General features: G+C 41.4%; 1 protein-coding gene across 3 annotated transcripts in view; it reads right to left on the bottom strand.

Annotated features, from left to right (window-relative positions):
* pemt (phosphatidylethanolamine N-methyltransferase) overlaps window positions 1-26,601 on the bottom strand; it is a 75,893-nt gene that overhangs the window by 23,705 nt on the left and 25,587 nt on the right. For all 3 annotated transcript variants that reach the window (XM_078279439.1, XM_078279442.1, XM_078279440.1), the window contains exons 3-4: window positions 21,963-22,078; window positions 8,681-8,826 (exon numbers count right to left, since the gene is read on the bottom strand). In XM_078279439.1, the coding sequence (XP_078135565.1) occupies window positions 8,681-8,826; window positions 21,963-22,078 (262 nt within the window). The remainder of the gene's footprint in view (window positions 1-8,680; window positions 8,827-21,962; window positions 22,079-26,601) is intronic.

Below are 26,601 nucleotides of genomic sequence, written 5' to 3'. Positions count from 1 at the left end.
GGTGACAGTCAGCTTCATTGAGGCACACTATGGAACTGCAGCTTCTTTATAAGGTCAATAATGGGTTGCCATACTTTGAAAAATGTATTTCAAAGTATGGTATATATAGTTTACTGAATTGCAAAACATCTCTGATCCAAGCCTCCACAGATGGGGGACAGGCTGTCTCAAACTAAGTAGTATGAGCTGTCTTGCTAGTAGTGTTAAGAAAGCCAAAAGGTCTGCTTTAATTTTAGGCAAGGCCGCTGTGGATAGCAGAACAGGGTGAAACAGATTATAAATATATTTGTTGAAACTGTGTCTAAGGTTTAAGCATCTGGGTAAGTGTTTGAGACCTAGTGTTGCTAGGAGACCTGCTGTCAACATATGTGGTGTGCTGCTGACTGGAAAAACATCAGACCAATATTATAGTATAGTATTAAGAGAGCCGGGTACGGCGACGCCACTCGGCCTTGCTGCCAAATCCATTTAAGCCGAGTATTAGAAAACTGACAGCCAGAACTGTAAACAAAATTAATTATTATTGAAGCTCAGCGTAAGTTGATTCAGGAAGACTTCTGTGCTTTTTCCATTCTCCTCCTCTCTCTCTCTCTTACCCAGCCTAATCAGCTGATTCTGGGTGTTCAGTTAAAGAGCCTCTATTATACTCCTTTTGGGGTCTACTAGAATATGTTTACATGCTTTGATGTTCAAAAAATATTATGTTTCTCATACTGCCCATTGCTGCAGCGACTCTGCCTTAAACGTTGTGTCTGAGCCTGAGCTCTTGAGCCCCCCTTCCTGAAAAGCCCAGTCAGCTGGCCCACTCTGTTGTGATTGGTCAACCAAATTCAAAACAAGCAACTGTGTGGGCTGTGCTTGATCAGGCAGCACTTCTGGGCAGCACATGTGAAAAACTGGGCACCGGTTCTGAATCAGTGACATCACTGATTGCGGAACTTAAAACAGGAATGTGGGTGAGGCATTTCAGGCAGTTGAGAAAAAGTGCTGTCTGTGGGAGAGAAAGCTCCATTTGGAGTGAAATGTGTTTTCTATACTTTATCTATTACATATTCAAAAAACTGTAACACTAGCATGGAAATCCAGACCCAAATCCGAAAGATTAAGGGTCTGGCTATGAGTAATGAAAATGGCCCAACTCGAGGGGCGGCACCAAGTATGCATTTGAAAATATCACTGCACGCAATTGGATAACACTACGACCAATGTTTACTGACTGATTCCGGACTTCCGCGTCGCAGCGCTGTCGACATCTGTTTAGCTCGCCTCTGGCCCGCTATATCAGATACACCGATGTGATTGGTGCAGCTCGGCTCCAAGGGCATGGGTAATGAGCATCATTACTGAATGCCCGAGTGAGTCGCTGAGCAAATTCAAATGGTGCTGTCGTGAGAACTCTGGATTTCCAGGGTACTATAACACACTAAAAGACGGGAAAAATCCCAAGAAGCATAATAGGGGCTCTTTTCTATTAGTAAGGGTGTCACGATCTCGAATTTCGAATAAAAAAATGGACTGTCCAACCAGATCTTGTTCTTATTGACTTGGTTCTATCTTGTTGATATTCCTGTCGGCCCGTGGCCTCTCTACCCCTTATAAATTTCACATAGCGATGGAGTCTAATCACCGAAGACTCTCCAATTTCAACTTTTTGTGCATCATGTTAAATACTGCCTTTCACCCTTAATCAATTCAATTTTATTTAAAGTATCAAATCATAACAAGAGTTATCTCGACACACTTTACAGATAGAGTGGGTCTAGACCACACTCTATTTATAAAGTCCCAACAATTCTAGTAATTTCCCCAAATGCAAGCATAGTGCGACAGTGGTGAGGAAAAACTCCCTTTTAGGGAGAAACCTCGGCCAGCCCCAGGCTCTTGGTAGGCGGTGTCTGATGGTGCTGGTTGGGGGTGTGATGAACAGTGGCAATAATAGTCACAATAAAGATAATGGAACAGTGACTACAAATGGTAGTCGTAGTAGTTCATGTCATAGCAGGGCACTGCAGGGCGTTACAGTATGTAGCGTGGCACAGCAGAGCATGGCTGGACATAGCAGGTTCAGCAGGACGCAGCAGGGCACCGCTCTCTGATTAAAACTTGAATGTGCATGTGCAGTGGGCCCGCACAATGCCGAAGCAAATCAGGAAGCGGGAAAACATTTTTTTTTCTCTCGAGGACAACAAAAGGAAAGGTTGCTTTATTTTAGATGTTTTTTTTGTTTGTTTTTCAGGCGAAGGAGAGTCATTTTCATTCAAATGATTGAGCGTAATCTTGGAGTATGGTATCCAGTTCTTTTAAAACGTCCATGTGTCATGGTGTATAGCAGTGGTCTTCACTAGTTTTTTCATGAGAGCCACACTGATAGGACAAAGTCAATAGGAGAGCCACTTCTACCGCAAAGTATCAAAAGTTACATCCAGTCATAAATAGCATGTCTGCTTATCAATATCTCATCCCTAAACATACAACATGCAATTTTTTGCATAGCTGGAAAGATGACCCAAACTGTCAACTTCGCAGTGAGTCAGTGTTGTGAGTCAGTGTTATGGACAGAAGGGCAGAGCAAGTTTAAATAGCTTTTCTAGTCTATATTTCAATCTTGTAATGCCACTGTTTTGGGTATTTTTTTAAATATAAATTATTTGTAATAGAGCTGACTTAGGGTTAAGTTATAGCCCTGCTTGTTTTTAATGTTTTCATGAAATATCTGTATTGACTGCATGATCATATCGCCGTATTGTTTACTGCCATGCGAGCCACAAATTAAAGCTTGGTGATCTGCAGGAGGCTCGCGAGCCTTGCAATGAGTAACGCTGGTGTATAGCTTACGATACAATGATACAAGGCATTTTCCCCCCTTTTTAAACAAGCCCCCAAATATTATCTAGCAAACATTAGCTAATACATTTTAGCGATATAAGCTTTCTGTCTCTTTACAACATTTAATATTTGGGAGGACCCACCCTTCTGTTCAGTTTGTATTGTATGTAAAGCTAGCAAGCTAGGTTAACTGGCGCCCACTCGATAAGTGGAGGCCAGACAGCTGAGTTTTGATGGAATTTCAACATGCAAATGTTTGACCGTCTAGTCTTATGACTAGACGGTCAAGACTCACAGCTAGGAGTGGTCCCGATACGCAATTTGAATCATGACAGAGATAACAGAGTCAGCCTGGGAAAACCCTGACGAACTTCTGGCAAATCTGAGATTTGCTCTGCAAGTCCGTCTGGCCAAGAGCCCATTCAAGCCCATTTCCAATTTTTCCAAATCGAGGCACCAATCACAACCGTTGAGGCGGGCTTTTACAATGACGATAGCGCAACATGCTCGCTGGTTGAGATGTTTTTCTGTCGCTATGCATACGTCATCTCCTTCATTGCTCTGACTGGTTTTAGGTCTATCCAATTGCGCCCAGAGGCATTTGAGCAGCGTCCGTTGGTGACGCCCCTTTGGAAATGGGCTGTGAATGAACCTTCCCCAGACCCACTCTCAGTTACAACTGAGAAAGGTCTGGTGTCAACCAGGCTATGAGAGAGTAGCAATAGAAAACAATTTTTCAGGGCCCACACACACACAGTTGCACCAATCAAATTACAGCACCAACACAGTCAGTCAGTACCAAAAAAACATACTCCCTGGAGAACACTAACGTAGGGAGATTTGTCACTGCGGAACAATGAATACAATTTAAATTTCTTCATTTTTTTGGAATCAAAATTTTGGGTAGTACAGAAGTAAAACACCAAAAAACATGGATATGTATACTGATAAAAGTTCAATTTCAGTTCAGCACCAGTAGAAGTAATTGTAGTATGTTTCTTTGGTTCTGGAGGTTGGTGGTAAACAATAATTGTGTTATAATATTATAATTGTGTGTGTGTGTGTTTGTTGACTTGTGCAGTGGGGGTCTTTAGGAAATAAAAAATTGGGGGCAGCTGAACTACTTGCAGGACACGGCACACTGTAACCTGCGCACTAACTATTGTTTGCTATGTCATAAGTTCCTATATTGTGTACACACAAACACACTCACAGGCACAGTAGGTACAATTGACCTGCTGAGTTACACATGTGGTGCTGCTGGCCCTGTTTTCTGTTAAAGAGAGTCTGTTAATGTCCGAGTTGTACAACGGTTTTCATTACGTATGATCATTTAAACTCCACAGGTGGGGAAGGATGAAAAAGAGTTTTGTGTTTTTCAAAACAAATGTGTTTGGTTTTGAATAGATAACCAGTTAACCGGCCTTCAGAAAGATTTTCTAAACTTATTTTTGACCTCCAAAGCAACTACCGGCAACCCATTCAGATTTAAAAGCGAAGCACAACATTTTTTGTGTGTGTTCCTGCGTCACTGTTTCATTTTTCTTTTTTTTAAAAGAGCAACCTGGATTTGTTAAAGACTATTGGTAGTGTTAGTGGTAGCTTAGAGAAGTGGGTCTGTGATCAGTAGGTTGTAAACAGATCCTGTATTTTGATTGGGTTTGGATCTTCAATTCTAACCCTGTGCCATAAGTTTGAATCATCAGGTCACAGTGACTTAAGGGGCTTAATATAAAGCGAATAAGACACATCAAATGACAACACACACCCACAGGGTATATCCTCTAGGCTATATCCTGCTCTGAAGCAGCGACGCAGTGGTGCGTGCGTGCGTGTGTGTGTGTGTGTGTGTGTGTGTGTGTGTGTGTGTGTGTATATATAAGAAAACACGGTGCAGGTAGATTGTGGTGAGGGACAAAACCATTCTCTTAACGCAGGCCCATAAGGGATGCAACGATTATATATATTGTTGGTACGATTATAGTCTCAAGAATAATCACAGTTTCACGATTATCACGCATTATAATGCATAATAATGCATGAATGCATAAAAATGTCACCACTAATGTATAAAATCACATGAACACTCTAGATTTTAATGTTATTTATTGCTGCCTTTTGAAACAGAAATAACACACACACATATATATATATATATATATATATATATATATACAGTTTTGAATGTTTTGAAAATGATTATATGATCAATCATCAACCTTTTTATTTAAATTCCTATGAAAAGATTAGAGACTAGAGGTGAATCAGTCACGCCCCAAACAACAGTGCTGGGCCCTCAAAAAGTTACAAACGGCCCTGCTAGCTGCTGTTTCTAAAAGTTGGAGAAGCTGCTGGACAAGCGGCACCTGTGACAGATACGTGGACATACAAGGTTTCTGCCCGACAGCAGCGATTTGCAACCCGTTCTCATTCCGAACTTGTAAAATACGGACGTTTGGACAGTGGCTGTCAGCGTCTGAAGCGACGAAAAGCGCCCTTCAGCGTGTTTGTAGAACGTACCGGGGAAAGCAGCAGCTACACAGGGTTTAGCGAGTAGTATGTAAGGCCGAAATTCCGCATAAAGAAGTTGGTTGGGGTGGCGGATGGGTCAGACACAGGACTTTCACCGCCCGGAATGTTTCCTAAAGTCGCTTTCTTCTTTAACAGTCCCGTTATTCCCGTGATTTATAAAAAAAAAAAATGACAAGACAAAATATGGAGATACAAGGCTTCTGCCGACAGCGATGACATGTAAAGTAATTCCTACATCACAAATTTGTAGCTTGAGGCTTATCCTCTGGGGAGCATGACTATGCTAAGCGAAGTCCCTAAAAATGAAGCAGTTAAATGGAATTCAGCCATCATTAATTATATAATTTAACATGTGCTTTTCCTACAGTAACATATCAAAATGTCTTCCATGAAAAAGGCCTATTGTCAGACCAGCTCCACACAGGCCCACCCGAGCCACCCAATGTCTACCATACACTAAAAGACTTTAAACAGACTTTGAAAAGACTAAAGTCTGACACAATCTCACATCTAAAGACGTGCAGATGAATGGCAGGAGGTCCTCGTTTATCCGCTGTTTTATGACCACCTTACACCAAACGATTGAGACAACGGGATCGTGCCCAAACTCTAGGAAGACTCTCAGGATTTAATTCCGATATTGGAAATTTGTCTGCGATGGCGGAATCACTTGAAAAATCGTTAAAGGCAAACACTTGCCGCAATTGTACTTTAAACGTGTGCCATCGCACACACATTAACATTTTATTTTTTGGACAAATAAATAAATATTATGGTCTATAGCGAGCTGCCCAACTGACCTGAGGCCTTTACTACGAAGCAAGATCAACATGCCCTGGATTTATTTCAGTTACCCGGCTTCACCTAACCTAGCAACCGTGGTCCCGCATAAGCTGTGACACGACCCAGGGTTTCCCAATCCAGCGATGCGCGCGTTCACATAAAAGGGGCAGTGTTTGCTCCATATGACCAATCGCAAACATGGACTATCACAACTCTACCACAGCCACATAGCAAACGATAATCCTACAGAAATATCAGGAACACAGACACCTTATACAGGCAAAAAGCTAGAGTCGCTGCTGATAAATCCAGGAAGAAAAGCTGGCAAAAAATTGGCGACGCTGTAAATGCGTAAATTACAAGGCTTACCAATATCATCATCAGTCAGGCACAAGAACTGACCATAATTACACTAGTGCATTCCATAAACTTTCGTTGCTGCATCCTATGATTTCAGTTGCAACTTGGCAGTGGTAAGAGATCGTGGGAGCAAATGAAAACAAATATAAATATAATTCAAATGTCGCATTGGCAACATATACGGTTCAAGAAGCGGACAAAGATACGTAGCCTATTCCCTCCGCTGAAAATCTATGTCTTTCATAAAGATACTCATCAGAGAATGTCATTGGGCTTGTCGGTCTCTAAACTTTTCTGAGCGCCTCACTATCCGCGCGCCGAGTTCTACCGGATCTTCTAAGAACGGTGACACCGTTATAAATCAAGTATTGATTGGTCAGTAGGCGGTGCTTTTATGCCGGTTGATCTCTAATCTTCAACATGCTCCCGAGCAGGTTAGGTGTTCAGCATAAGTTACGATTTAACCCGGTAACAAGTGATTCACCGTTGTGATACACAAAACCCTGGGTTGAACCTGAAGTTACCTCGTTAACGCCAAATCTTGCTTCGCAGAACAGGCCTTTGGTTAGGTGTCATGTTATTATTTTACAATGTTCTGGGCATCCTGATACAGTTTACACAACTATTTGATAGAGAATCCCAGTGTATATACTAAAGAGAGACTGCATTCACATAAATCTCTGGATGAATAAAAGTAACTACTCTGTGCTGCAAAGTAATGTCTCCCTCTGGAGCTATTGAAAATGTTATTATGTATCACTTTTACGGCAACTGGCAGCAACAACTTGTGTTCTCCCCAGTTTTCTGCACTACCGTTATCTGTTTACTGCCGTCTGTGTTCACGTGTGCCGAGGAAACTTGTCTATTGGCTGATATTGGCTGGGCCTAGTCCCACTGTTAACTTGAGGAGGAACTTTGCCGGATAGACTTTAACGTTGCTGCTCTAAATGGTCGAAGGAATCATTGAATTAAATATTATTTAATTTAATTTAATTTAATTTAATAGGGACGATGCAATTTAAAATGCCCATATTATGAAAAAAAAATCAATATTTTGTGTCTCTGATGCTTCCACACATACAAACTTGAAAAAAACAAAACATCCATGCTGTTTTGAGTGAGATACGTGTTTCTGAATGTGTCCTGCCTTCAGTCTCCGGGTGAGCTGGTCAAAATCGGCAGGGCCGTCTACGATGGGCCGAAACATTTGATGTGTGCTAACCACTTTAGCTAATACCACATCAGCTAGCTGTTTCTCCAACTTCGGTCAGTACAAGGCAGGACTAGCCAGGAGACTTCCAACTTTGCGTTGGAAGTTGCGTTGGAACTTTGCGATAAAGTTAATGACTTAAAAAGTGTGCTACTTTGCTTCTGCTACAGCTCTGTAAGCCGTCTGCAAAATTGTAATAATTGCTTAAAGCAGTGTTTCTCAAATGGGGGTACGTGTACAGAGTGATGGACAAAGATAGTGCAGGGGGTTCCATTTATCTCAGAACGCGGAAGCCGGAGCTGGGAATGACGTCACACCCGAGTTAACTGCGTTCCATTTACAAGTGGGATTTTTTGGTTTACATGCATAGAAATGAGCCAGGCTCTATACAGTAAATTGACACAAATGTGTGTGGTTATGCGTTGTTCCTCTGCAAGTGCATGTTTTTTTTCCTCCTGTATGCTCAAGTCACATATGATCCCTAAATATTCAGTGTGTTGTTTAGTGCATGTATTTATGCCACCTTATTAAATAGTCATAATAAATAAATACATGTTTAATAGTACGTCATACACAGAATATATTGTAGGTAGTATGTAGAAAAACATAAATAGGGATGTAATTAAGACAACAACAAGGCTAAAGAGCCATCCACACCAAGAACAGTAACTATAAATATATATATATATATATTTTTAAATGGTTTAATTCAAGTGGATGCTGGAGTCTACAACACAACGACAGCGACGGAAGTCAAAACAATATGGTTGGGATCCCTTTCAGAGCGATTTAAATTACGATACAGTGACAGCCAATCAAAATACATCAACATTTGTGACTAAAAAAATACCTTGACATGTTAAATCAGTGGACTGCCCCTTTAATATTTAACACTGTGTTTCAGAATCAGAATACTTTATTGATCCCCTTAAGTAAATTATTTAGCTATAGATTGATATAGACACCCACCTAGGAAGGTGCCAATGAATCCCAGAGCCAGGAAGCTGCCGACCACCAGCACAGTGCCCAGCACAATGAGAGCTACGCCTGCGTAGAAAACATCTGTCCTGTCCATCACCTCCCACCTGGCCTGGGCCTTCATCGCCACCGTCATACTGCAGAAAAAAACAACAACAAATCACAACCACGTTTATATAACCAGTGTATTATGGAACACAGCATTCAGAAGTGTTATGGTTTTGGTGTTTTGTCTTGTCTTATTGTAGTCTGTTTTCTTGTCATTTTTATAGCCTGGTTTTCTGTCATGTCTTGTTTCCTTCTGTTGTGTGATTATTGGTCTTGTTTTATGTTCTGTTTCCTGTTTTATTTTGATAGTCTGTTCTCTGTCTTGTCTAGTTTTACTCCCTGTGTTTTCCCGCTCTTGTGATTGCCTGATGTTTTCCACCTGTTTCCCAGCCCTTGTGTCACCTGCCTCTTGTTACCTCGTTACCCTCTGTATTTAGTCTTTGTGTTCCCCTTGTCCTGTGTCAGATCATTGTACGTGTGTGTTTATTCCGGTCGTGTTTCTCCGTGTCAGCTATTCTCTAGACTCCCTTGGTTATTTTTTGTGTTTTGGTTTAATAAATCCTCAACTTCAACTTTCTCCTGCCTGCCCTCTTGTCCCCCGTTGCCGAGGGGCCCCCCTCTGTCCCCCGTTGCCGAGGGGACCCTCTCTGCTCTCCCTTCCCTGCGCCCCAGTGCTCTCCGTTCCCTGTGCCCCAGAGTCCTCTGTCCCCAGTTCCCTGGGTCCCGCTGTCCTCTATTTCCCTTGCCCCGTGTGACTCTGGTGCCTTCCCTCACCCCTCCGGGGTTGATTTATTTTTGTTTTTTGGGTCGAAAGAAATGTTGGGCACTGAATTCCAATAGACGATTCATGTGTGACCTACTTTAATCAGATTCATTTAATGCTGATGTTACGTAACACTGATAAACATCACGAAAAAGTGTCATGGTCGTGCTGTTGTGTTGCTACAGATGTAGTGCTGATGAAGATTGATGAATAGAATAGCTTCTTCAAACTTGCAGACGCAGTTTCGAGTTGAAGATTATATTGTAGCAGCACTAGCGGCAAAATCTCTTCAAACTGCAGGCTTCAATTTCTTGACCCTTTGTGATAATTGTTCAGTCGGAAAAGAAGACAGTCCTCTGGATTTACGTTTTTTGAAAAATTTCAATATTACCAATTTAAAATAACTTATATAGAACACTGTCCTTCTTGTTTACTACATTAGTGCCACTGTCACACTAAATACTTGCTCTTTGGGGAATCACTGGAATTGTTGGGTCTTTGTAAATTATAGTGTGGTCTAGACCTACTCTATCTGTAAAGTGTCTTCAGATAACTCTTGTTATGATTTGATACAATAAATAAAATGGAATTGAATTACATCTGAATCAAACAGATCACAGTAATTGAAGATGTATAACTACTCGTATCTCTGCTGTTGTGATGTAGAAATGCAGAAACGTGTGTATGTGTTGTTTGGCCATACTTTGGCAATAACCCCACTGGTCTTGTTTTATTTGTTGTTGACTCAGATATCTGATTTATTTATTTTTTCTCTCTTCACAAAGCTCTACAGTCCTAGCTCAAACAGTAGTAAACTGCTGATGTAACCACAACTGCGGCTTTTGTTTCGACAAACGATGGATACGCTAATAGCTCTGAGGCTGTACTTCAGCACAATGCTGCTTTGTTTACATTATCATGCTATCATGTTAACACTGACAATGCTAACATGTTGATAACTAGCACCATTATGGTTACCTATCCTATTTCAGCATGTAAGCATTGTAATGTGCTAATTAGCACAAAACACAAAGTACAGCTGAGGCTGATGGGAATGTCATACATTTTGCAGGTATTTGGCAAATGGCCACCGTCAGTTAATTGAGTGGCCAGTTGAGGCTAGCTCAAATAAGGAGATTGCAAAAGTTTAATGCTCTGTGGTCATCCAATAATTGTTGAGATATTTCAGTCTGGACCAAACTGGTGGACTGACCCACCGACAGGCTAAGATTTCCATCCATAAAGCCACGCTGCTAGCATGGGTAACAAATTAGCCATAATGCATTGACTGTGTGTGTTTTTAACTTTCCCTGACGTCACACATATGTAACCAGCGCTTACAGACACTTTGAAGGTTGTGCGTTGCTCAAGACTGTGGTCTTCAAGTAAAAGCATTTTCATTTTGTATCCAGTGTGTTATCTTACAATGTTTAAATGAGGAGTTTCTGGAAGAGTGAGTGTCATTCAGTGCATTTAAAGGTGCTCAGTTTGGTTTGGTTTGTGTATAAAAGATGGTACTTACAGAGTGCTGAGGAACGAACAAATACATTTCTATAAAGATGTATCGATTGGCTGTAGTACTTGAGTCCGGACTCACACTCAAACTGAACTCATTGGTATTTGGCCTTGGCCTTGTCTCGGACTCGGCCATTGGACTCGCCAAATATTGTAGTTGGTACTATATGCTTTTTTTTCTTAAAAGTGACTATATTTCACTTCTAAATGTTTCTGAAACTGTATAATTGTTCCTCTGATGATCATAAATGAGCTGTAACAGCAAACGACACTAACGGTGAAAAGAACGCTAGTTTAATATAATTTTTATTAATGGCTTTGCCCGGGCCCGATTTTTCCCGCAAAGTCACAAAATGATTTACAGCAGGGAGACGGCGCTACAGTAAGACATTCTCAGTCACAGATTTTGGCGAAACACCGGAAAAGCCAGTGTTAGTGAGTATCCAGCCAGGTAAAAGGTAGCAGGAGATGTCTTTATATAGGCCTAATTGTATTTTTATTTTATAATTATCTGTTGTAGTTATGGCTGATACTGGGGCAGGACCATCACAGGAAAAAAGGAAATAAAATGAAGAACTAAAAGCTAAAAGGGAAAGTGAAAGATGATGGGTGAAACTGAGTCACACTCTGTCTGGCTTTCAACAGATGGAGACAATTAGGGGATTGTAAAGGATTAAAAAACGACCCCAAATTGGCCCTCAGGTATGTAATATGTCTATTTCATTAATAAAATAACTTTAGATAGCACGATGTGGTTGTATATCAGTGGCCGGCATTAAATTACGCCCCCTTCTAAGTATTTTAGAAGGGGGCGTAATCCCTGTATCCATCCATTATGTATTTCTGTTGGCCTGCTATTTTTTTTTCCCTTGTCCCCCTGTACTTGTGTAAAGCATCCGTTGGTTTCATGAAATGCACTATAATAATCTAAGTTATTAATATGTTGGTTGCTACAACAACCTCTGACACAGTGACAGTGATCCCCGGCTTATCTCACGAGACATCCAAAGTAGGCTAAGTTACCGTATGCAACACTTGAAATGCAACGATGCATCTGTAACGTATTCTCTTATTGTAAATGAATGATTTTCTGTCTGAGGAAAACATTCATCGTGACTATATGACCTCCTGGTAAAGCTAACTCAGTAATACAGTGGGCAATACAGCACCGTAAAGAAAAGACCTTTACGACTGCAGGTGTGGTAAAAACACTACTGCTTTTGTCCAAATGGCTGCGTCATATGTCTCAATGGCCACAGACATAATCAGCCAGTAAGCACTTTGTACTATGGATTCTTCAGGCCCAGTAGTAAGATCTAGTGACACCTGTGTTGCTTGTTATTTGTTACATGTTCCATCAGCAGTCCAGAATGTTCTTGTTACACCAAAACAAAAAAAAACTCAACATCTAAAATGTGAAGTTGCTCTTCATACTTAAGGGACTTAAGTTAAATTGTTATACTTAAAGTAAAAAATGTGGTCTAATTTGATCCTACAGTGTTATACTCTGCACTTGCTTTTTGATTATTACAAATAATAAATGATCATCTTAAAATAGAAGATGTGCTGTCTCTCGCATCACATAAAGTATGAACAATTAAGTAAGTGGTGGATTTTTTTTTTCTGTCTCGGTCATGGATGGTCTCGACTTGTCCTGGTCTCGTACTTGTCTTGGACTCGCATGTACTGAGTGAGTTCAGTTTTGTTTTGGAAGTTCAGAATAGTACTACTTAAAAAGTGGTGGTACCAAAGTCCTGGCAAAATATGAGGACATCTTTATGTAATATATATATCTATGTAATGCAAGTAGCTTTTATTTTTATTTATTTATTTATATGTTTCATTTGTATCACTCAGGCACTTTTTTCCTTTCATTTGGTAAACTCTTGAATGTGAATTTCCTCAGTGTGGGATCCATACGGTTACTCTTATCTTATATCAAATGTATTAAATGTTTGTTTATTTTATTTGTGGTAAATGCCATGATCACCAAGTCCAAGAACCCAGAATTATGCTTTGTTGCAGACACAATTTTTAGCCCGTAAGTTACGACTTCAAGTCACGACTCACGACTTGGTAGCGTTCCAGGCAAAGTCACCACAAACCCTTCTAGCTAGCGTTAGCGTTAGCTAGCGGCTACCTACCGCTGACGTTAGATAGCGTTAGCTGATACTAGCGATTTCTAGTCGGCGACATATTTTGGGCTTCATTTAATAAACATAACCTCTAGTAGTACAAAATCGTATGTGTATTGTTTTGATTACAATGCGCAGAATTACTTTACGTTGCCTATTTATGTCTATTTATTTCTATTTCTCACTGTTAATCACCGGCGTCTGTACAGCGTCAACAGGGGTCGACATTGTTGTTTATGTGTGTGTGACATCAAAAACTGTAACTGGGAGTACAACAATCTGGTATGAGTAGTAATTTACGGGTTTGACTGCCATTCCAGGGCACTTTCACAGGTAGAAGGTTGTGAAAACACGAGTTACGGGTTGCCTGGAATGTAGCATTAGCTGGTGTTATGCAGCTAAAGGTCCCAAACCCAAAAATAGTTGGAATTTAAAAAAAAAAAACGGATAAAAAGCTGAATGAGGGCATTTATAAACTCCCACATTTTGGCTCCAACATGAATGCCCCATTCGGACTAATTGAGACCCCTTAGATTTGACAGTAAATTTTTTTTTAAGGCTGCCATGCCCTGCAGTCCCTAAACGTAATTATACCACAGAGTTCATAAGATTAGTGTTTACAGTGTTGAAAGTGTTCATTAATTATAATAGAACACACACAGGTGCTGGGGCCAATACAGTGTGTGTGTGTGTGTGTGTGTGTGTGTGAATGTGTGTGTGTGTGTGTGTGTGTGTGTGTGTGTGTGTGTGTGTACATATACTGTGCTGTCTGAATGCGGTATATTTCCTGCAGACAAAAATATCTCCCAAATCAAAACCAGGTTTGGGGTTAATAAGAGAAAACTGGGTTACGGGGTCTCTGCTGTGTCTCTTATTGTGTTCTTCCTTTGTCAACTGAAGCGCAAAGTGAAATGTGATGCGGCTGTTTTTTCCGCCACGTCAGTCACAAAGAGTGAGTGCTGGGCTCTCTGTTAAGTAAGGTGGCCTAGCAAGGCATACTGCTGGGATTTGGCTTAGAAAGGAGATGTGAAAAGAGGGTCTGGGAAACGGAGATGAGGTTAGGGGGTTAGTGGGTGTGAGAGACTGACTGCGTCACTACACACTCTGTAGCTTCTAGAAATAAAAGAAAACCTTCTTTTGGAATCAAATTGTTTTTTTTTCTGTGCATGCCTTTAGTTATTTTACTTCTGTATGGCGTTATGGTATAGTGTAGCACAGTGTAGTACAGTGGGGAGAACAAGTATTTGATACACTGCCGATTTTGCAGGTTTTCCCACTTACAAAGCATGTAGAAGTATGTAATTTTTTTATCTTAGGTACTCTTCAACTGTGAGTGACGGAATCTAAAACAAAAATCCAGAAAATCACATTGTATGATTTTTAAGTAATTCATTTGCAATTTATTGCATGACATAAGTATTTGATACATCAGAAAAGCAGAACTTAATATTTGGTACAGAAACCTTTGTTTGCAATTACAGAGAGCATACGTTTCCTGTAGTTCTTGACCAGGTTTGTACACACTGCAGCAGGGATTTTGGCCCACTCCTCCATACAGACCTTCTCCAGATCCTTCAGGTTTCAGGACTGTCGCTGGCCAATACGGACTTTCAGCTCCCTCCAAAGATTTTCTATTGGGTTCAGGTCTGGAGACTGGCTAGGCCACTCCAGGACCTTGAGATGCTTCTTACGGAGCCACTCCTTAGTTGTCCTGGCTGTGTGTTTCGGGTTGTTGTCATGCTGGAAGACCCAGCCACAACCCATCTTCAATGCTCTTACAGAGGGAAGGAGGTTGTTGGCCAAGATCTCGCGATACATGGCTCCATCCATCCTCCCCTCAATACGGTGCATTCGTCCTGTCCCCTTTGCAGAAAAGCATCCCCAAAGAATGATGTTTCCACCTCCATGCTTCACAGTTGGGATGGTGTTCTTGGGGTTATACTCATCCTTCTTCTTCCTCCAAACATGGCGAGTGGAGTTTAGACCAAAAAGCTCTATTTTTGTCTCATCAGACCACATGACCTTCTCCCATTCCACCTCTGGATCATCCAGATAGTCATTGGCAAACTTCAGACAGGCCTGGACATGTGCTGGCTTGAGCAGGGGGACCTTGCGTGCGCTGCAGGATTTTAATCCATGACGGTGTAGTGTGTTACTAATGGTTTTCTTTGAGAATATGGTCCCAGCTCTCTTCAGGTTATTGACCAGGTCCTGCCATGTAGTTCTGGGCTGATCCCTCACCTTCCTCATGATCATTGATGCCCCATGAGGTGAGATCTTGCATGGAGCCCCAGACCGAGGGAGATTGACCGTCATCTTGAACTTCTTCCATTTTCTAATAATTGCGCCAACAGTTGTTGCCTTCTCATCAAGCTGCTTGCCTATTGTCCTGTAGCCCATCCCAGCCTTAATTTTATCCCTAATGTCCTTACACAGCTCTCTGGTCTTGGCCATTGTGGAGAGGTTGGAGTCTGTTTGATTGAGTGTGTGGACAGGTGTCTTTTATACAGGTAACAAGTTCAAACAGGTGCAGTTAATACAGGTAATGAGTGGAGAACAGGAGGGCTTCTTAAAGAAAAACTAACAGGTCTGTGAGAGCCGGAATTCTTACTGGTTGGTAGGTGATCAAATACTTATGTCATGCAATAAAATGCAAATTAATTATTTAAAAATCATACAATGTGATTTTCTGGATTTTTGTTTTAGATTCCGTCTCTCACAGTTGAAGAGTACCTATGATACAAATTATAGACTTCTACATGCTTTGTAAGTGGGAAAACCTGCAAAATCGGCAGTGTATCAAATACTTGTTCTCCCCACTGTATTTATTGTGTGTTATATGTGACTTTGCTGTCTGTGTGTGCAGGGATGATGGTATACAATAGCAAGATATTAAAGACCGACTCCTGTCAAAGCCATACATCTGCCATGTGTGTGCCTTTCGGAATATGAAATGGACAGTCTGATTAGAGAGAAAGAAGAAAGGAGGAGGACGTGAAAGGAGGAGGATGTGAAAGGTCAGCGAGGGAAGGCTTGGTGTGAGAGTCAGACAAAGTCCCTTTTAATAATGAGCCGCTTTACAGCACAGCAGAGCTTAGAAACTCAAGGCTGGTGATTTCACACAACCACACTTCAGCCTTAGAATCTGGTGTTGATTCTATAATTTCAGACATAAAGTTTCACATTCTCATTCTATATTAAAGGTCCCATGGCATGAAAATATCACTTTGAGGTTTTTTAACATGAATATGCGTTCCCCCAGCTAGCCTTTGGTCCCCCAGTGGCTAGAAATGGCGATAGGTGTAAACCGAGCCCTGGGTATCTTGCTCTGCCTTTAAGAAAATGAAAGCTCAGATGGGCCAATCTGGAATCTTCCCTTTATGATGTCATAAGGGGAAAGGTTACCTCCCCTTTCTCTGCTTTGCCCGCCCAGAGAATTTGGCCTGCCCATGAGAAAGAGAGAGACATCATGGCTTGCAAACGAGCGAAGCATGGCAGTTGGTCAAGGCCACACCCCCACCCTCCACCTTGCCCCCCCTCTCGCCTCCTCAATAGCATTTAAAGCTACAGACACAGAAATGGCACATCCTAAGGAAAGCTCATTGTGGGACTGGCTCGTAGTGGCTGTAATTCTGCACCATGGCTGAATTTCGGGAAAGAGACTTCAGATACAGTATTATGGGACCACTAAGGTCTATATAAAAGAGACTTCAGATACAGTATTAGGGGACCACTATGGCCTATATAAAAGCATCCAAAAAGCACCATGTCATGGGACCTTTAAATATTGGGTATGCAGTTGTTCAAACCCACCGCTTGATTTGACATTTGCTCCCATTAAATCCTGCATACTGTACTTGGGAGTGTTGTAGGACAATAATGTTACAAACAGGACAATAATCGGAATGTGTCATAGCACATGCTGCTCCATCCTCCCCCCAATTTCCTACTCTTGTCCTTCCGTCTCCAGTTCAACTGCACAAACGGAAACATGAATTTGGCAGTTTGGGCTGTTGGCATGCTTGTAGTGCGGACAGTTTCCAAACGATCATATTTCTAAATATGTGTTATGGTATGTGGTATGGTATGGTTAGTTTTTTAGCCACAGGCCACAGGATCGCTTTAGGTGTGCTGTGTTAAGAGGCGTCAAAACTACATGCGTTTCTCTTTTTCTCTCTTTCTACATGACTTAACAGCAGGACACTTGTACTTTCGACTTTCTATCAAGGAACCACATGTCCATCAAAACACAGTTGATCATCTTTTGTACGGATGATTTGAACTAAGGAAGTTTCATGTCCAAGACGAGTGCCAACTGTGGGTCACGTAACCCACACTGTCTACGGGAAAAACTCATGGGAACGGTAGGAAGGTTAAATATATGGAACACCCACAGTGAGTTGTTGGATCAGGAGCTGCAGTATAGGGCTGCATGCAATCGCAATTTGATAACAGCAAAAATTGTGCAATTTAAGTAAACAAAAAGGTGTGCTGTGTGCGTGACACTGTGTGCACTGCAGTCTTCACGTTGTAACACCTTTCCCTTTACCAAAGGTGATCGTGCCTTTGCCATTTAAGCTCCAACCCTGGAATCTTCTCCCTCAGTCTGTTAGGTCTGCTGAATCTCTGGACAGTTTTAAGCCTTTTGGCTTTTTCCCTTTCCTTTATTGTGTTATATATCTTTCATAAAGTGAAAAAGCCCTAAGTCCAGCCCAAAGGGACTTACCATCTCAAACAGAAAACACTGTTCACAAACAGCTACAAACAGCTCTATTGTAGTCCAGCCTTTACTTTAGAGACAAATGTGTGTCACTTTTAACACGTTATAATGCTTGCCTAGCTGCTAGCATGGCACGCCTTCATACTCTGCTAGTAGTCCTTACCTAGCTACTGCGCAAGTGCGACTCCCAACAAAGATGGAACAGACGTGAGATGCCTCACTCTGTAGCTAAAACAGAGAGCTCAACACACAGGGTGAAAAGAGGAGCTGCAGCAATGTGCAGTACAACAAACATATGGTGTTTTTTGAAAATTAAAACTTAATGTTTACATTAAACTATGTAAACCTATTCTGATATAACCTCTAAATACAATTATGAACCTGAAAATGAGCATAATACGAGCACTTTAAACTTTAGCCTTTGTGTAAAGGGCTGCACCCCCCTTTATTTTAAATTGAATTTGTATTTTGTAATGTTTATTCTTATTTATTTCTTCATATGTTTTATCTTTATTTGTCAATATTGCTCATGTGTGTGTTTTTAAAAGTGCTATATAACTTTTTTTAAAGGCCGATACCGATTATTAGTAGTTAATTAGTCCATATCCACGACCTTCCACTTCCGGGATTGCTAGTGCCGCCGGAAATTCCGCCGGATGTCCTTTTTGGCCAGATGTCCGTTACCTTTGGCTTTCTTTGTGTAGGAATTCTAAACTAGAGGACTATGGTTACCTGCTCCTCAGATATCTGCAGGGTAAATCCAGACAGCTAGCTAGACTATCTGTCCAATCTGAGTTTTCTGTTGCACGACTAAAACTACTTTTGAACGTACACATGTTCCACCAAAACAAGTTCCTTCCTGAGGCTATTTTGCAGCAGCACCGCCAAAGACGATTGTGATTGGTTTAAAGAAATGTCAATAAACCAGAGCACGTTTTTCTCCCATCCCGGAATGCTGTTTGGACTAGTCAGACCCTCCTCCGCAGTGCTGTGGAGGAAGGGCTGGCAATGCGAGACTAGTAGTTAATGAAACAGATATTTGGAACCGATATGCATTAACAGTGCAAATGAAAATTAAGTAAAAATTAAGATTTTGGAATGTTACAAACCCCCACACAAAACTTTGTTTAAATGCTTTAGCCAACCACACTATTGTCAAGCCAGCCAAGAAAAGTTGTAGCCGTTCAGTCCACACTCCTACGAAGAACGTTGGACGACATTCCACCGTCAAACATCTTGCACTTGGGGCAGAGCTGTATTGCAGGCTGTCACGTACAGGTGTAGAGGCAGCTTTGCGTAGGAGTGTGCGTTCAGTGGCACGCCAAATTTCTTCCCGTGCTTTCGACGACATCAAGCTTGCTCTGGCCTGCTACACGCTGCGCCAGTGGTATGAAACGGTACACACTTCCTGTCTCCTAAATTGCCGTGGCCTCGTTTAAAGTGTAGTAAACGTCATGTGGACGAATTAAGTTATATTTGCATGAATTAATACTTTCTGTATCTGTGTTGCCAGATCTCGCGAGAGTTTGTTTCCTGAGACAGAAGCAGGTCTCAAACACAGTAAATTCTCTCCTGATTTGACTCATCTGAAAAACGCTATTTTAGTGTGAGAATGTTTAGGAGATATGTTGCTTGTGAAAAATGGGTCCAATATTTACTTTGGTGACTATGGGTGACCAAAAATCGGTCATAATCTGTGCTCACGTTCACTTCTCCCATTGGAAATAATACACTTAGTCTCTGCCGCTAGGCGTGGCAGTGGAGAAAACCACCTGACACAGATACAGAAAATGACTCCAAATTGGGGCATCTCGGCTCTACAGTAAACTGTCTCTGCTACTACTACGATTTTTAGTTTTAGTGTTTAGAAACATTCTCTTTAGAAGCAGAAGATAAAACTGGCATGACAATGTACTGCTCTGAAGCAGCTTGATCCACAGTGTTGTTGCCGGGCAACAGACATCACAGACATCCTTTGAGAGAGGGAAAAAAAATGATCTTCTGACCCTGGCATAGTGTTTATTTTTAGTGTTTTTGCAGAGGGTGCCCTGTCACCGTTTTGATCCCCAGTGGGAGTTGTGGCAGCGTGTACATCCGCTGGGTGCAGTATGATGGCAGGCGTGGGGTGACACTGGCACATACAGAAGTGTGGGGGCACAGTTCAGGATGGGAGGAAGGAACAAGCGATAGTAGGAAAGACTAAAAGAGGACACAGAGGTGGAAGAAAGAAGAATAGGAAGAAGTATAAGATGAAGGACAACTGAGAGAGAAACGGGGTGAAAGGGAAAGAGAGTGAGGGCCCTATTTTAAAGATCTAAGCGCACAGCGTGAAGCGCTTGGCGCAGGTGCGTTTAGGGGCGTGTTTTAACCCACTTTGGTAGTTTAATTGCGGAAAAAAGGGTCCGTGCGCCAGGCGCATGGTTCAAAAGGGTTGTCTTAGTGTCTTTATTAATCATAGGTGTGTTTTGGGCGAGACATGCAATAAACCAATCAGAGTGTCATCTCCAATTCCCTTTAAAAGCCAGGAGCGATTGTACCTTGGCACATTGCTATTATGATGCCGGATATTGCACTAGTCCATATTGCTATTTCGATAAAATCACAATTAATTGTGCAGCCCTACTTAAGAAGAAACAGCTGTCTCCGCCTAAATTATATTCAACAATGTCGCAAACGTGTTATGGTTAATCATGGTTAATCATGTAATAATGCTAATCAAAAATGCTTCTAATAAAATTTAAATTGATCAAAACGGAGCTAATTTGGACAGGAATGAAGGATTAAAAAAAAACTAGAAAATGCATTTCCTGCAGAAAATGCATGGGAATGCTGAATAGCTGAATTGCTAAAGCTAAACTGGATGAATAGCTTAAATCCATAAGAAGAAGTTGAAGAAGTGAGAATAGTTGAAAAAGTGGAAATCGTTTTAATAAGTATGAATTTCATTAAACGTTAAAAGCTTGAAAGTTGAATCATGACAAAAGACGTAGAACATTGTGAGGTCTGAGTATATTTTCTAACTGATAATAACTCACAAATGCAGAAATATGAAACAAATTGTATGAAAAATATTAAAGCTCAAATGCACTGCATTGCTGAAAAATCAGGAAAATTGTTAGAGTTGGAAACTAAACCGCATTACCTAAGTAAAGAGCTAAAATACATTGTTAGAAAAGCTTGAAGCTGAACTGTAAAACTGTCAAAGATGAAAGTTGAAATGAATTACCTGGGTAAATAAGGGGTATCAGTCAAATAACGTAATCGTGACCACCACAAGGCCTTTGTGAACGTATCGATATAAAATTTATGTGGATAAACTTAAAAATGTGGGCATATCAGCAATTTAAAAAAGTGGTTCGCTCTGCATTTCACTCAGAAATGTGGAAGATGTTTAACAGGGCAGCGAATGGAGGAAGATTTGGAACTCTTGTCATTTGGAAGCTCGCCGAGCCAAAAGTATAAGACGTATCGCATAACTGACATTAACTAGATAAAAATACCTACGTTTTGATGTATTATTTGTGCATGACAAGTAAAAATTGTGGGTGTGAGAGCAATTTATAGAGAAGGAACTAAGCTTTCACTCTAAGCAGCCCAATACACACTCATTAGAAACGCAGAAAAATCCTGAAATGATCACACAGCTTTTTCACAAAAACTGTAAAAGATATCAAAACATAATAGTTCCTGAATACCTGAATAATTTGTCAACAGTTTAAAGTTTGAATCCTGTCTGTAGGTGAAGGAATGTAGGAGGAGATACATTTTGAAGCAGAAGAGGATTTGAAGGCCGGTCTCATTGACTTTAATGTTAAAATAAAATGTTTAAAAGCTTAATATTTAAAAAAGCAGAAATGGTAGAAAAAAAAAGTTTAAGAAGTCCCATCATCTCCTGAAAGAGCTGAAGATTTTAAAAGTTGAATGGTTTTAATAGCTGAAAGTATACAGAAGTTACGGAGAGCCAAAAAACGTATGGAATAAATAAGAAGAAAAAGAAAGAACAGAATAACAATAGTTGGAATCCTGCTAAATCAGCATTCCCACTAAATAGCATGAATGGAGCAGAGGAAAGGAGACAAGTGTGTGCTTCACCTGTGGCTTCGGTACACGTTGAGCAGAATAATGATGAAGCCGAGGCAGTAACAGGCCAGGTAGGGGCCACCAAAGAGCCTGGAAAGCGTCCGTGTTCGATGCTCCCATCTCGCCACCTGACAAATGACAGAAAGCAGACGTCATGAGATGACAGTGTTTAGGGTTGTGCCGAATACCATTTTGTGAGATTCGACGCTTCGGTTAGTTAAATTTAATTTGCAGCCAGGGGGGTCTAGGCACTCTCCGTTGGCTTGCGAGCTGGAAGAACCAAACTCTAGTCAGGCCAATCACATCGTGTCGGTGGGCAGGCTTATGGTTGCTGCTGCTGCTGCTGGGAACAGCGGTCTTCTGGAAGACTTGGAGTTAAGCTTTTCTTTGAGAAAAGAACAAAGAACGGCACTGAAATCATTCTTAAAAAAGGAAGATGTGTTCGGAGTTTTGCCTCTACTCTTTCTGATTAAAGCCTTGAGGAAAGAGCCAGTATGGTATTTTTTATTTCAATTACCTCTAAAAGATGGTCGTCTTGATGCTTTTACCAAAAAAAAAAGTGCTCTTACCTTTTCATTTGAAACATTGACCAAAGAAGGTTGTGGACTTTTTTTGTTCCCATCCTCTGAAGCCTGTAATCACCTTCATCATTACTCGCTTCAGCTTTTAGGAAACACGTCAGTGTTTAATGTAGTGGTTGGTGGTGTATTGATGTCTTCATGATTTAAAGCATTGCTCTATCATCAGCAGTGTTTCCCATACATTGATATATTGTGTGGCGGCCCGCATAAGTTGACCGCCACATACTGCCGTATATGCGCTCTCTCTCTCTTTCTCACACACACAAAAACACAACTAGCCTGACGTCGTCATACTCAGATTCTAGTCAGAATATGAGTCTGATACTGCTCCACTGGGCTGTGATTATGGGGCGTGTTTCAACCGAACCAGGAAAGAAAATGCCTCTGCACTCAATTGGATAGACCTACAACCAATCAGAGCAACGGAGTATGTGACGTTGCCGAATCCCGTAGGAAGGACGGCAAAAACATATTTCCAATTGACAAATGCCTTGATCGCAGTTCTCCGTTCCTCTTTTAAACTCAATGCGCTGTCGATATCTTCTATAACAGACACAATGGCGGAATCTACACCACTATCTCAATTCTTCAGCGGCAGCCATCTTTGTTGTAAACAAATTCAACCCAAGCGTTCTTTGGTGACGTGGTTGATTACGTTACTGTTGATCATTGGTCCGAACAGCTCTGGTTCGAGCATAGTTGCTCCACAACGGATCAAATCCAGACCGAACTTCCCGACCTCAAATGTTGTGGGCGGGGCTAAGTTCGGCTGGCATCAAGGCTAAAACACAACAGACCTGACTGTGAATCGCTCTTCCGTGCAGATTAAGTAATGCCATTGATTATTCTACACACTCCAATACAGTAATGGGGCGGTAAGTGGCGGTATGAGCCTTAAACTTGGTTTGCGATCCGCCAATTAACGCACAGAAGAAGTTGTTGGATTTCCCCTCTTTTTCCCACATCGATCTTTTTCCCCGCAAAGAAGACGGCTGATTCAGTGTTAGCTTTGGTTAGCAATATAGAGAGTAAAATAGGGACAGAGATACAGATTGAGATGCTTCCTCGTTGAAGTATATTTCTAAACAGACAGCTCAGAATCCATTTAGCAATTTACAAACTGACAGTTTATTCAAGTGGATGCAACTACTGACTGGATGGAGAAGTAATTGAGTGAATGGCTGACTGATGGGGCAGACTAACATTGTGTTCAGACAGCAAGCATGTCTAAAAGTAAGATTGAGTTGTTGTTGTTTTTGTCATCTGTGCTTTAGCGGGGGCATTAAGCCTCCAAAATTAGTGAAAACTGAGGAAAAGCAGGACTCTCAAGAAAACAAGCTCCATATAAACATGTTTAATCATCATGACTCAAATGCATTATATAACCTTAAGGGCCTTGTTCAGAGAGGTTGATTCAAAGGCCTGAAAGTGATTTGTTTTCGCCGCAAAGTGAACTCCGCTCTCCGGCTTGAAAGCGCTGTGTTTTATGTTGGCACCACATTGTCCTATTTCATTTTCGAGATTATTTTCCATTGGATATTGAAGTGCATATGTGTTTTGGCATGGCTGGCCGAGTGGCGCTATATCTGTGGTATTGGAGGGGGATTGAATTCTTAATGTTTTGTTTTGTTGTGCATGATCAAAAAACATCCACCTCCTCTGCTTTTTTCACAAATCGCACCCTGATCATTGCTGTGACTGGATGTAAAAGTCCTGCTTCAAATGCAACCAATAACTTGACTCATTTCTAATTTGAAATTTGTTACTGTTGACCCCCTTCTCCCCGCCTCATTGACACACACTGCCAAGAATGTGAATGCGGGAGAGAGGAGAAGAAGCTCTGGCTGTCTGGTGGATGTCAGCCAAATCCTCGGTAATAAAATGTGGTTACCTAAACCAGAAGGAGTTAATTTGCAAAACAACATCTAAAAGAAAACACACAGCAGTGTGTACATTCTGCAATGTAACGCTGACTCAGACAGCCTGGACCACCTCGGATTTTTATAGGCACTTATAAAGGAAGCATTAAGATAGGTAAGCTAAGCGTAAGTTACTCTAAGTCCTGGTCTTGTCGCAGTCTCAATACTCTTGGTGATTACTTGGTATCAGTTTAGGTGGTCTGACAACAACACTGGATCATTCTATCCTGGAAACCAGATGAATTTGTTGTTAGAAATCCACTCCCCTTCATTTTCTGCAGCTTTCAGCTTTTATTTAGACAAAAACATTTCAGTGTACTATTTAGATGTAATTTGAGAAAATTGTGTGTTTCCTTGTCTTACCCTTCTTTGTGTTTGCTTTCGCAGTGTTCACTTCCAAGCCTTCCATATCTAGTCAGCCGGCCTCACCATTCAGTCCTCCTCCCACGGCACCCTACTTCATCCTGCCTCCATCCCCGCGTCCAGCCAGCCCTTCCTCAGCTCCTCTGCTTCCCTTCTCCTGTGTCACCTCCTCGGATCTTCGGCCCCGGTTTCCCCGCGCTCCCCTGAGCTCCCACGCCATCCTATTCCCTACTTCCCAGTCCCTTGCCATCCTAGTTTCTGCCCCTTGAGTTCCTCGCCATCCTAGGTTTTCCCCTGAGTCCCTCGCTATCCTAGTTTCTGCTCCTGAGTTACTCCCCGATCCATGTTCAAGTTTTTGGTCAATAAATCTGTTTACGTTTGAGCCTTGCGTTTGAGTCCGCTCTTTGAGTCACACTTCCAGACTATTACACATTTGCGAACTTAGGCAATAACTTGCAATGTTCACACTTAGCGTCTTTTTTTAAGCTGCCAGCGTCTGTTTTACATTATAATCCTATGGAGTAAACTGTGTTTAAAAAAAGTCCTGAGCGCTTTTTTAAACGCCCCCACCCACATTTGTTTCTGCAGCTCAGTGTCTTTTTGAAGTTGGAGTAGCGAAAAGTTCGACCTGAAAAAAATCGTTTCCATAACAGCAAGAAAAAATGGAGAAGTTGCCGATAGACTTGTGCTAGCAAGTTAGTAGCAGCACCGCTCCCTCTCTCTGTTCTTTCTCTAGATCGCTCAACCGCTTTGTTTTATCTTGCACCGCTCCACATAGCACTTTGCATACTGAAGCTGTCATTATAGCAACAAAAGACGCTCTCAGCTGCAACTACAAAAGCCCCGTAGTCAACTTTTTCTTGTCAAAAAAGACGCCAAGTGTGATCATGGCCTTAGTCTGGCTATGCCAGATTAAATAATTGAAGCTTAAATCTGCACTGCACAGCAAATATGGTCAAACCTGATGAAAAATGATTGAGGATAAACCTCGGTGAATATTGAACTTCAACATGGTTCAACTTTGACCGCGGCACGCGCAAGAGCGGCTGCAGTGCGCTGTGACGTGCATTCAAGTGTCTGAAACAAAACAACAACAAAAACACAAAATACACGTGGATCCACAAACGGAACATGGACGAGAGGTTGATTTTGGCCGTCAGCGATCTCCCAGAGCTGTATAGGCTACGACACAAGTTTGAGGTCGTACAGAGACCTCGGACGCAAAACTATGCTGTGGAAGCATATTTCACCATAATAGGCATGCCAGCTGTGTAGATTATTGTAGCCTCTTAATTTAAATCATTCAGGTTTGTTTTAGCTATGTGAAATCAACATATATGTCTTGCATTTGCACAACAGTGAGTGCACTTCTTAAAACAATTGGTGTAAACTGCACCGCGTAGTGACTGACCTGAAAAATCGTGTATCTTGCTGGAAATCTTTTATTTGTGTCCAAAGCAAGTATTTATGAATCAAACTGACAAGTCCTTACGCCATTGTTTATACCAAGATAGTGAAACTGCTTTGTGTTGCTGTCCATATTTAACAGTTTACTCTGTAAGTATAGTCTAATGAACAATGCACATGAAAGGGAGCACTATTCCCTATGTGACAAAGTTACACATTACTGTCATCTCTGATCTGAGAAATGCGCCAAAGCAACTAAGAAGAACTGTAGCCTACTGTTGTGAGCTGCGAAAACCAAAGACCAAGTTGATTATACAGCTCCATACAGGTATTTGTAGGATATATCTGTATTTTTTATGAGAATGAATGATGCATGTATGA

The sequence above is a fragment of the Sander vitreus genome, chromosome 21, assembly GCF_031162955.1.
Source record: "Sander vitreus isolate 19-12246 chromosome 21, sanVit1, whole genome shotgun sequence".
NCBI classification, from domain to species: domain Eukaryota; kingdom Metazoa; phylum Chordata; class Actinopteri; order Perciformes; family Percidae; genus Sander; species Sander vitreus.
This window is presented reverse-complemented; position numbering and strand designations above follow the sequence as displayed.